Genomic DNA, 11433 nt, shown 5'->3' on the forward strand with positions numbered 1-11433 from the left:
ACATTTCCGCCAATCTTTTTACCATTTAAGATAAATTGAAGGACTCTCTGACACTCTGTTCTCCATGACCAATAGGTGTTATCACGCATCCCTTAGAGTACATTGCAATGTGATTGTCACATTCTTGATATCTTCCTAATCAACATAAATAGACAAACGTATCCCTCTATTATCTTCATCATTAGAGTCAAGGGAAAGCCACTGGCCATTTGTTTTCTTCCAGTGCATATACTAAAAAGCCAAATACAACATTTGGTATGATATATGGTATCTAATAACCACATTGTCCTTACATGCATGACATTGAAATGCATCAATCTTTTGTTCACTTGACCTAGTTTCCCATTTCATCCCAAGTAAATCTTCAAGAGCATTTTCATCTACACGCTTGCAGGACGAGATAGTTTTTGTTCTATGCATAAATATATTCTGGAAACAAGAAGCAAAAATGTGCGGAGGCATAAACCAAGATAACCTTGCACATTTGGATCCAAATGTGAACTTCATGGCCATGTCCACATCCTTTGCAATCTTGTCCTTATAGGATTGCAATGTCCTCGAGTCCACCATGATGTGGTAGACTCAAGGACATAGCTTGAAGTTGTGGTGGTGCAACGCTTTGCAGACAACCATAGCTTAATGTCCTCCTTGGAGTGATGTATGTTGCAATATACCAATACACATTCTTCTTTTGCAAGGAGGCCACCTTCTCCCCAACATGCATTTGCTTACCTAAATCCTCATGAAGTGCAATGAACGTGCCTATGAATGACTCGACTGTTCCCAGTTCCTCAAAGTCCCCGAAGGGAAAACATCTACCATGAATAGAGCTCTTATAAATCAAACACAAAATTTTCAAATGGATGCATTACACTTACATGTGAAAATGGTACATAGATAGAAAGACTTATAGTGTGATGGTATCCTAGATTGATTGCATGATGAAGGTAGCTGCATATCTTTTCCCATGTAAATGTGTTGCACCTTTGTAAGCCATCCTTTCTTTCCAAACTTGAACTTTAAGATGTGGCCCTTCCGCTCATATAAGATATCACCTCTCTTGCTCTTGGGAAGCTTATGTTGACCTTTGGCCAATTCTTTCATGACTATTCAGTTATTCAAGCTGTAGACACAAGGGATCCATTCATCCAATGCATTTTTTGTGTTTTCCATAGCCCTATTCCTCACAATACTTGCAGGTCACAACAGCAGGAATGGGACTCCTACACAAGACAGTGTAGCTTGGAGGGAGAGTAGCTCCAACAGAGGCAAAGGAGGAGGAGGAGGAGTGGAGAGAGAGAGAGAGAGAGAGAGAGAGAGAGTAGAAAACAAGAGCGGCTATAGCCATAATGAAAGAGAGAGAGACAGAGGAGTTGATGTAGCCAAAATGAGAAGAGGAGGAGGGGACATAGTAAGAGGGGGCAGCTGACAGTTGAGAGGGAAACACCCATATTCAAAAAATGGAGGAAGAAATAGGTTGGAACACAACAAAACAGTGAAGCATAAAATAGTGGAGGGAGAAATAGGCTGGAACAGAATAGTGGAGCATAAAAATAGTGGTAAACCATCTAGAGAGAGGGGGGGGGTTAAAACTTGACCAAGAGGGCCCACCTCCTCGTGCATGCTATTTGAGGTTGATTTGGGGAAGGTGCACATGAGCGGAAGATTTAAGGAGGGAGGGAGGGAGGATGGTTTGGGTGGTTCCTATTGTAAGGGAAACAACCGATAGGGGTTTGCCCACCCTCCACCTCAATATACCATTGTTCCACACCTTGGATCACTCGCATTGGTACACCTCAAATCCCTCCCTAATCCCTTGAAATTAGGAAACAATAATTAGAGGCTCTTTTGAGACTCCATTTCTCCCCTAATGGATAATACAATCCTAGTTTGATAGTAGTGATGCCAGATGAATTCTAATAGCTATGCATTGCATGTGTAGGAGGAGATTGGTAAAATCCTAAAGGTCAGCTTCAATGAGCCCATTGATAAAGTCACGTGGTTGTCACCTATTACAATTGTGCCAGAGAAGAGTGGAAAGTTATGGATCCATTGGATTACTTGAAGCTCAATTCTGTTACAAAAACCAACCCATTCCACTTGCCCTTCATAGTTTCTACTCTATTTCCAAGCATGACGTATATTCCTTTTGGATGGATTTAGTAGCTACAACTAGATTCAAGTGGCTTGAGGTGACTCCTTTTGTCACTGATTGGGATGCTTATGCCCATTCCTCTAGTTGCATTGTATTTTGTTACCAAATGGGATCCTTATGCCTATTCCTCTAGTGTCATGGTATTTGGGATAAAGAATGTTATAAACACTTTCCAATGCATGGTCCAATAGACATTTGATTAATTTTTGACCTCCTTTATGTGGATCTTTTTGGATGACTTTAGTGTGTTTGTTGGGATCGAGAAGGGGCACCTAGAGCATGTGAGGATATGTTTAGCAAAGACGAACCTTCAAAAGCTTAATCATACTCCATATATGCATTTGATCTAGATATTGGAATGATCCACATCTTAGACCTAGATGGGTAAGTGTGAATGGTCACAAAACACCAATATAATTGTGATTATTTTAAAGGGCTAAATATGAAGTTGCATGCATAATATAGAATAACAGGGCTACATACCCATTGTTAAGGTGGAAAGCTTACTCATGTGTAACCCCTCCATAATATGAAGTGCCATGCATAATATGGAATAAGAGGGCTATGGACCCATGGTAAAGGTGGCAAGCTTGCTCATATGCGAATCCCTCCATGTGGACGGCCCCATGCGTGCATTGAATAGTGCGTAGTCCATGTAAACAATATATTAAAAGGGGAAAAAGGATGAGATTGTAAGCAGTTTTGTGCCAATCCTCCACTTTTCCTCTTAGATTCTTTGTCTGCATAGTCCATGTATATGGTATATTATAAGGGGAAAAAGGATGAGATTGCAAGCAGTTTTATGCCAATCCTTCACTTGTCCTCCTAGATTCTTTGTCCACTTGTCCAAAGGAGGTGAGCCATCTATTCTTGACTAAGGGGATAGGATCTTAAATTATGTGGAAAATGAGGGTAAGGGTTATTGCACCCCATTGAGAGATATTAGGCAATGGTATTAGAGGAGATACTTCCACATTTGGGATTCCAATTAAAGAGGAAAGAAATGGCTATAAAAAAATTGGGAGCCCTTGATGTGACACTCTCTCACATTCACACTCTCCCACATAGGTCCATCTGTTATGCCTCTTTGTACATACTTTGGAGTGAATGCAATAAACCTTCCTCATATGTTTGTCATGGAGTCTTCTCTCCTATTCACTCCCTTCTCTCTTCCCCCTCACTCCCTTCCCCATGGTGTCACACTCTTTCCTTGTATATTCCCCTTTTTGGAATATCATCCCTCTTCACCATCCCCCAACCTCTTGAAGCACACTTCCTCTCTTCTTTGGGATGCATCCCCGCACTCCTATGTCCATATTGTGTCCTCCTTTGCTCTTGTGGTGCTTGTAACGTGCCATCACAGATGTTGGCAAGTTTGAAGCGATGCCACGGTGCTCTCGAAAAATTTCACACCTACCCATCAAAAGGCTAGGATCCATAAATGTTAGCACCAAAATGCTCTGACATAGGTGGGTTCCTTGTCATTTAGCTTGCCATGCTCGAACGATGGTTACATGGATTAATGAAGATGATGTCAACTTGGGCGAATGAATCGCCACTTAGTTCACTCGACGCTTGCCTTTGTTCCATTGTTGTTAGTGCCCTTCATTGCTTGGCTTAAGCATCATTCCTTCGATTAGCCTCACCTTGTATCCTATAGTTGGAATCCTATCTCCTCGCACAGGGGACCCATAGGCAATGGAACTAACTAAGAGAACGTTATAGAGTTCAAATGGAGATGGAGAAGCGGCTCAAAGTAGTGTATTACAACTATGCTACTCATTAGGGAGTAAAGGTTTGCACTTACGTAGTTGATGCTATTAAGATTCACATTTGTGCATTGAAAGGGTGGTGGGAGATGGGCAATTGAAATAGTATAAATAACACACCTATGCTCTATTTCTCAATTTTTAGGATGACACTCCTCCATCCATGGGACAAGGTATTCTCTTGGTCGAGCTCACTTGAGCATAGAAGGAGGTTATTGATGTTTGTCATGAGAGGAAATGATTAGGATAGGCAGCCTAGAGAGAAGTTTTCCTTTTTTGATCTCTTATTAAGCCATGTGTTGAAATTATAGGCATATCAACCCAACCCCTAGTAGCCTATCTAGATTGTGCACCAAAGGTCGGACATTGATAATATCTTTCTTTTGAGAGGAGATTTATGTTGCCTTGAGCCAACTATCTAGGATCATGGCCACAAATTACTACATCCCACAAACAAAACCTACTGTGCAAGTTCTACATGCTTTTATAGCATGCAACTAAGGGTTGGGATTTATATACAAACAATTCCCTTTGATAAATTGACTATCCTTGGGAGTGCCCCTATAGCTCTAGCTAGATTTGGTTTGGACTCCATTGTAGTGGGATGGTCCAAAGAGCAAAACATTTGAATTGTATCTAATAAAATCATTAAGTACAAGGCCACAAGTCCCTCCTATATCCACCATGGACAAAGGTAGACTCAGTCATTTGGCTTTGATTAGAGATCCAACTTATTTACCTCTGACCATAGCCAAAGGTAGGTGTTGTGTAGAGATTTAGTGGATGCAATTGATTGTTTCAATGATGTGTCATTGAATTATGAAGGAGAGATCTATGAATTGAATATTTATTAGGAGTAAGTTGTTAGGTGGGTTCACATCAGTCGTCGTCGAAAAGGTGGTGTAAAGGGCTGTTGTCCTGCAGAAGGGACACTCACACAAAAGGTTTGTGTCTAGCCCCCGCCCAGCTGCTACATGATTGGCTCATACCATCGCCTGCAACTGCTATACTAATCACACATATTTGCTTCTTCACTCTCCCTAATTAAATAATTAATCACTCACGGACCTCACCCCCCTTGAATTGCAATTAACCTATGGTCTAATCACTTGATTATTCTTCCCTCTGCCCTGTCGCTTCCTCTGCCTTCCTTCTCTCCTTGTGCTCCCTCCACCTTCCTTCCCTCCCCTCCTCCCCTCCCTTCTCCCTCTCCCTCCCCTCCCCCTCCTCCCCCTCTCCGTCTCCTACCTTGCCTCTCTTACTCCTCTCCCTCAACCCCCGTTGCCTCTCACTCCTCCCTCCCTCTCCCTCAACCCCCCTTCCTCTCCGCCTATGCTTCTTCCTCACCCCCACCCCTCCCTCCCACCTCCCTCCCTTACTCCTCTCCTCTCGTATCCATCTCCCTCCCCTTCTCTCCCCCTCTCTGCCTCTGTCCCTCCCCCACTCCCCCTCATATACTCGCCGAGGGCGCTAATCGAACTTTTTGGATTTCGAACCTTGTTGACACGCATTAATTCGTCCTATTTCATCTGTTGTGCATTAATTTGTCATATTTGTCCCTCACACCTTATGTTAATTTTGTCCTCCCTCACGCCTGACATGAAAATTTTAATTAATTGGGCCCAAATTCAATCTGAGGTCCCTAATCACACATTGGTGATATAAAGTAGCAACCTAATGACCAGGGTCCAGGGGCTACACTCGGCATCCATTCTCCAATTCTATTTCCTCCTCCGTGGGCACCGAGGTGGTCTATATGTAAGTCCTTAAGACAAAAATCTTGCAACACAAGTTTCTATCTAGAAATTGTAACTCAACACCCAATGTGAAAAAGTCTATCCACATAAACGACCACCTCCGTACGTATGACGCAAAATTGTCACTCTTTTAAGCAGAAGACCTCGACGTCAAGCTGATGGCAAGAAGAATCGACACTGGTTCTGGGCGAACGATTGCTTATCGCGTACGCAACATGCGCGATTAAGTGTCGCTATTGGATTGAGGCCATTGCCTGATGTGTGCTTTTTTAGAGAATGCATGTATGTCAAGGTGTCGGAAATCCTTTTCATTTGCATTTGCGAAGCTATGACCAAAAATCATCCGACAAGAAAAAATTCGCAGGTTGGCAAGACCGCTTGGGCGCATGCGCATACACAGTTTTGTAGAATGAATGGCTTCTACATGGACTTTGTAAAGACTCAATTGCAGTTTTGGGTGCAAAATTGTGTTGGCTGTGAGAATATGCGAATTGGAAATGACCTCGACGAGGCCATTCCCTTTACTCCTCTCTGCTAATTAATCGTTACATTGGGGACTTTCTTTGCCACGCTGTAGTGGAATTTTCAGCTGTGACCTATGCCTAAGGTTGGCAAATATTACACGGATCATTCCTTAACAAGGTCGGCATTGTAGGAGGCCGTTATATACCACGAGGCCACATCCCTTCAATGGGGAGGTGCGTTACCCAGAAGCCAATCCATGCAGATTTCGGCACTGTGGCGTCTCCAATCAGTGCAGTGTCTTCTCACAATTTGGGAGATGAATTTAATGGATGTGACGTAGCCTTCGGTCACGAATGTTGATGTGAAGAAGCCTTATGAGCGAAAAGAACCTATGGGCGCTCCGGGCGCTGTGTATGGCGCCATAAGCTTGTAGATTCTGATATGACGCAAGGGTGTTCAGTACGCAGCTCTGTCAGGTGTCTCAGAATGAAATAAGTTTGCCAGAGCGTAGCTTTTTGCAACACAATACCTTTCAGGCTTTCATTTTATTGCTGCTAGAATTTTTTCCTTGCAATCATGGATCTGACATTGTCTTGTTATCGTGGATAATCAGGGTGCCTCATTTTAGCGGAACTTCTGGGTCAGTGGAAGATTTGATCAAATTAGCCAAGGTTAGATGCCTGAACAAGACACCTCAAGCCACCCACATGCACTGCTATGGAACAGCTCTGTCAAAGGACACCGTTTTATGTCTCCTGCGTGATTGCACAAAAAACAAGGACCTGGCAGCTGGGAGACTAGTGCATTCCCTTGTGATGAGCAGTGGACTTGCCACGGTAGCTATTTTAGGGGATCACCTTATCCGTCTATTTAGCTGGTGTGGGAGCTTGCTGGAAGCAAGCCTAGTGTTTTGCCATGTGGCAAAGCCAAGTATCTTTACCTGGCATGCCATTATCTCTGCACATGTTATGCTTGAAGAAAGTGAGAGGGTTTTTGAATTGTATCAGAACATGCAACAAGGAGCGATAGAGCCATGCAAATTTATCTTTACATCTATTTTGAAAGCATGTGGCAGCGTAGGAGCTGAAGGGAAGGGCAGGTTAGTACACGACCAGATCAGCAGAAGAGGACTTGAATCAGATGTGGTTGTTGGCAATGCACTTATTGCCATGTATGCCAAATGTGGGGAACTTGAGGCAGCACAGAAAGTATTTGATGGTCTTTCAAATCGTGACGTTGTGTCGTGGGGTGCAATGATTGCAGGATATGGCCAGCAGGGACTTGGCCTTCTTGCTCTTAGACTGTTTGAAAGAATGCAGAATGAGGGGATAAGGCCTGACAAAGTCATTCTTCTGTGCATACTGAAAGCTTGCGGCAGCATTGCAGCCATTGGGCAGGGTAGGCTAATTCATAGCCAGATGGTAAGAAGTGATATTCAATCAGATATTGTTTTTGGGAATAGCTTGGTTGATATGTATGCCAAATGTGGAAGCCTGGAGGATGCAAACACGGTCTTTGATGAATTGCCAATTCTAGACGTGGTGTCATGGGGTACAATGATTGCAGGATTTGTCCAGCATGGACATGAGCTGTCTGCTCTTGAGCTTTTTGAAAAAATGCAGGTGGAGGGCATAGAGCCAGACAAGGTTGCATATTTAGGCATCTTAAAAGCATGTGGCAGCCTAGGTGCTATGACACAGGGCAGACATATACATGGTCAAATTATCAGAAGTCAGCTTGATACAGACAAGATTGTTGGAAGCACTGTGGTTGATATGTATGCAAAATGTGGAAACCTGCAAGAGGCGCTCAAAGTGTTTCAAAGCTTGCCAAACCGTGATGTGGTCTCATGGGGTGCATTGATTGCAGGATGTGCCCAACATGGGGATGGCATTCTTGCACTCGAATTGTTTGAGGAAATGCAACAGGAAGGTGTAATGCTGGACCAAGTCACATTCTCATGCATTCTGAAAGCATGTGCCAGCCTTGGAGCCCTAGGGCAGGGTAGGCTGCTGCATGATCAAATTCTGCGAAGTGGACTTGACTCAGATGTGTTGGCTGGGACTGCTGTCATTGACATGTATGCCAGCTGTGGCAGTATGAACGAGGCACACAAAGTGTTTGATGTATTGCAAAATCGAAATACAGTGTCATGGGGTGCTTTGATTTCATCATACGTTCAGTCTGGAAACTACTTGTTGGCCCAGAAATGTTTTGAAGACATGCAACGACAAGGTTTTCAGCCAGATGGTACAACTTATGGGATGATTCTCACAGCCTGCAGTCATGCAGGCAAAGTGGAGGAAGGCTATCAGTATTTCACATCTATGAAAGACATCCATGGCATTGAACCAACTAATGAGCATTTCAACTGTATGGTAGCTCTTCTCAGTGGGGTGGGACGCTTAAATGAGGCAGAGCGATTGCTTCAATCTATGCCAATGTCACCTGATCTTAGTGGGTGGATGTCATTGCTGACTGCTTGCAGAAAATATGGCAATATACAGCTAGGGAGACAATGCTTTGAACAAGCTGTCCTGTTGGATCCCATCATGGCGGTTGGGTATGTATTCATGTCAAACATTTATGTCGATGCTGAAATGTGGGGGCATGTTTGCAAGATACAAGAACTGAGAAAATGTGCGAGGGCATGGAAAAAGCCTGGGAGGGCTTGGATTGAGATTAACAGAATAGTGCATGATTTTACTGTCGGAGATAAAACTCACTCGCATGGTGATGAAATATATGCTGAGCTGAAGAGGCGAAGAAGACTACTGAAGGAGGAAGGGTATGTGCCACAGTTGGATTTGATTTTGGAGCCAATGCCGAAGGAGGTCGAGGAAGATGTGTTTGGACACTATGAGAGGTTGACCATAGCAACCACGCCAGGCACGTACAACCATGAAAGCGGCAAAGAACCTTCATGTGTGCACAGACTGTCACAATGCCGTTAAGATCATGTCCAAGATTGAAAAGCGAGAGATATTATTAAGAGATTAACATTGCTTTCTCCGTTTGTGGATGGAGCATGCTCTTGTGGGGACAATGGTTGATATAAATATTTTCTTCTGTAGTGATGATGCTCAAAGGGGTTGCAAATTCTGTTCAACGTTATAGTTGTTATTAAAGGCTCAGGTCAGACTTGGTCTCTTGCAAGCTTTATCTGTGAGACTTATCTTCTCTTGCTTTCCTGTGCATTCCTGCACTGACACAACCTTTCCTACATTATCAATGTACAGGTTGCCCTTCAGTACCGATGCACATGTATTGTGGTTACAGAACACTGCAAGGGGCAAGTAGCCCTTGCTTAGAACGATACAACCTGTATTAATTGGTCATTCTGTACTGCTCCCCCAGGTGATACGAAAAGGGAGGGGCTAGCGTACAGGCCTGGGCATTTCCAATGGGAATAAGGTAAGGGTGAGAATTTTCCCAGTAAGCATTGGAGGCAGCAGAGTAAGGAGCTGAGCAGGCAGGAATGCTAGAGTGTTGCTGCAGGAGTGGTTTGTTGAGCAACTGTTTCTGTCACATCATCTATCAGCCTATGGCTATTTGCTTAACCCAAGGGGAACCACAGGAACTGCCAATAACCCAGATGGCAGCAGCTTCACGGCAGCAGGTACATGAGAAGAATGCATGGCATTGCCTAAGCAGCCAAGCAACATTGGACCATGCTATACAAGAGGTCAAGCAAAAAGAGGGTGCAGATAGAAAATAGACTGTGCAAGTCAAAAGTCCAGAAAAAGAACGAGAGTGTCTAAAGAGCCAACCTTCATATGCTGGGTGGATGAACTTTAGAAGGAACCTGATCGGGTCTCTTACTTCAAGATTACAATTTATGGCATTGTCTCTATCCTCTCCCAAAGATAAGAATTAAGCTTGCGCTTAGTGGCAAGCAGGCGATTTACAAGGGAGCTTGCAATCCATTGGCATTGCTCATAAGATCAATGAACGAACAATATAGATAGTAGGCTCGATGAGTTATCAAGAAGAGCCCAAATACTTCCTAGCATTGAGGCTTTCCATGAAAATCTCAAAGAGATTGCAGGGCTGGATGTGTGGCAGAAGAACATTGAGACTTGAAGGATAGAGAAGAACCCGTGGCGTTGCCCAAGCACCCAAGCAACATTGGGACCATGCTATACAAAAGGTCAAGGAAAAGGAGGACTCTGCAGATAGAGAATGAGACTGTGCAGCTCATAGGCCAGAAAAAGAACGAGGGTGTCTGAAGGGCCAACCTTCATATGTTCCGAATAAGAAGTCTCTTGAAAGTCTCTTGACTGCATGTGTGGATGGAATTTAGAAGGAATCTGATCAAGTCTCTTACTACAAGATTTCAATTGATGGCAGTGTTTCTATCCTCTCTCGAAGATTAAAGAATTAAGCTTGCGCTTTGTGGCAAGCAGGCAATTTATAAGGGAGCTTGCAATCCATGGGCATTGCTCATAACATCAATGAACGAAACAATATAGACAGTAGGCTCGATCAGTTATCAAAGAAGAGCCCAAATACTGCCTAGCATTGAGGCTTTCTGTGAAAATTTCAAAGAGATTGTAGAGCTGGATGTGTGGCAGTAAAAATTGCTTTGAAAGAGTCAAGAAGTTTTCATGGGAGGAATATTCATCTTTTATAATTGTACAGTGATGAAGGAAGATTGCTTGGAGTGATCAACATAGTGATATTTACAAAAACACATGCTCCCCATAATATCTTTAGACCTATGTCTACATGTTTGTCACGGCACGCCTTTGTCACGGCTGAGTGTGCCCTTCACCTCCGGAGTGCTTATAGAAACTGTCACGAGGACGTGAAAAGTGATGTAAAGTATCTTCGTAACTCAACCTACGCTTAACCCAAGTTAACCATGGTTAAGTGTTGTAATGGTTTGGCCGTGAGGGACCGGCTAGAGGAAGTGCACACTTCCTAGAAGCTCCTAGGGGCAAAGTCTAGGTGCTCCACTAGGTCCTCGAGGCAAGGCAAAGGCTTCAAAAGAGGGTTCTAAAAGTTGGGCCCAAGGACAACCAACGTTGTCCTTGGTATGGGGGTTAGGACTTTAATGAAGGGGCAAATGGCAAGAAAGAGGTGCCATTTGTCATGCATGTGTATGCATGCCCTTCCCCCACATTCCATCTCTCTCCCCTCACTCTCCCAAAGGTGCTGGATGTGTTCAGTTGTTCTTGTGCAGTTTTTGAGCTGTTTCAAACCTATTTTCAGCCGTTTTAAGCTTGTTTCAGATGTTCCGAGGCTACTACGCACTTCTAGGAAGTGCCAGAAGTCATTTTTTAAC

At 43.7% G+C, this 11433-nt stretch overlaps 1 protein-coding gene across 3 annotated transcripts; it reads left to right on the top strand.

The window, feature by feature from the left end:
* Window positions 1-5812: 5812 nt before the first annotated feature.
* LOC147880150 (pentatricopeptide repeat-containing protein At5g27110-like) lies at window positions 5813-10734 on the top strand. Of its 3 annotated transcripts, none has more exons than XR_015540592.1 (3): window positions 5813-6622; window positions 6760-9281; window positions 9386-10734. XR_015540592.1 is itself a non-coding variant. In XM_087371196.1 (2 exons), exons 1-2 carry the CDS (start codon window positions 6588-6590, stop codon window positions 9098-9100), a joined length of 2376 nt encoding a protein of 791 aa, XP_087227322.1. In that variant the 5' UTR covers window positions 5813-6587; the 3' UTR covers window positions 9101-10734. The 3 variants fall into 3 exon arrangements, 1 of the variants encoding a protein (XP_087227322.1); XR_015540594.1 differs by having other exon boundaries at window positions 9504-10734; XM_087371196.1 differs by having other exon boundaries at window positions 6760-10734.
* The last annotated feature ends 699 nt before the right edge of the window (window positions 10735-11433 follow it).

Source organism: Dipteris shenzhenensis, chromosome 32, assembly GCF_047967505.1.
Source record: "Dipteris shenzhenensis isolate YYH24624 ecotype China chromosome 32, Dip_SZ_1.0, whole genome shotgun sequence".
NCBI classification, from domain to species: Eukaryota; Viridiplantae; Streptophyta; class Polypodiopsida; order Gleicheniales; family Dipteridaceae; genus Dipteris; species Dipteris shenzhenensis.

What these genes read in the sequence shown, in the direction of transcription:
- LOC147880150 (XM_087371196.1), top strand. Translation starts at nt 6,588, where the DNA reads ATGACGCAAGGGTGTTCAGTACGCAGCTCTGTCAG. An exon ending in TCAGTACGCAGCTCTGTCAG is followed by an intron (nt 6,623 to 6,759) that starts GTGTCTCAGAAT and finishes GTGGATAATCAG; the next exon opens with GGTGCCTCATTTTAGCGGAA.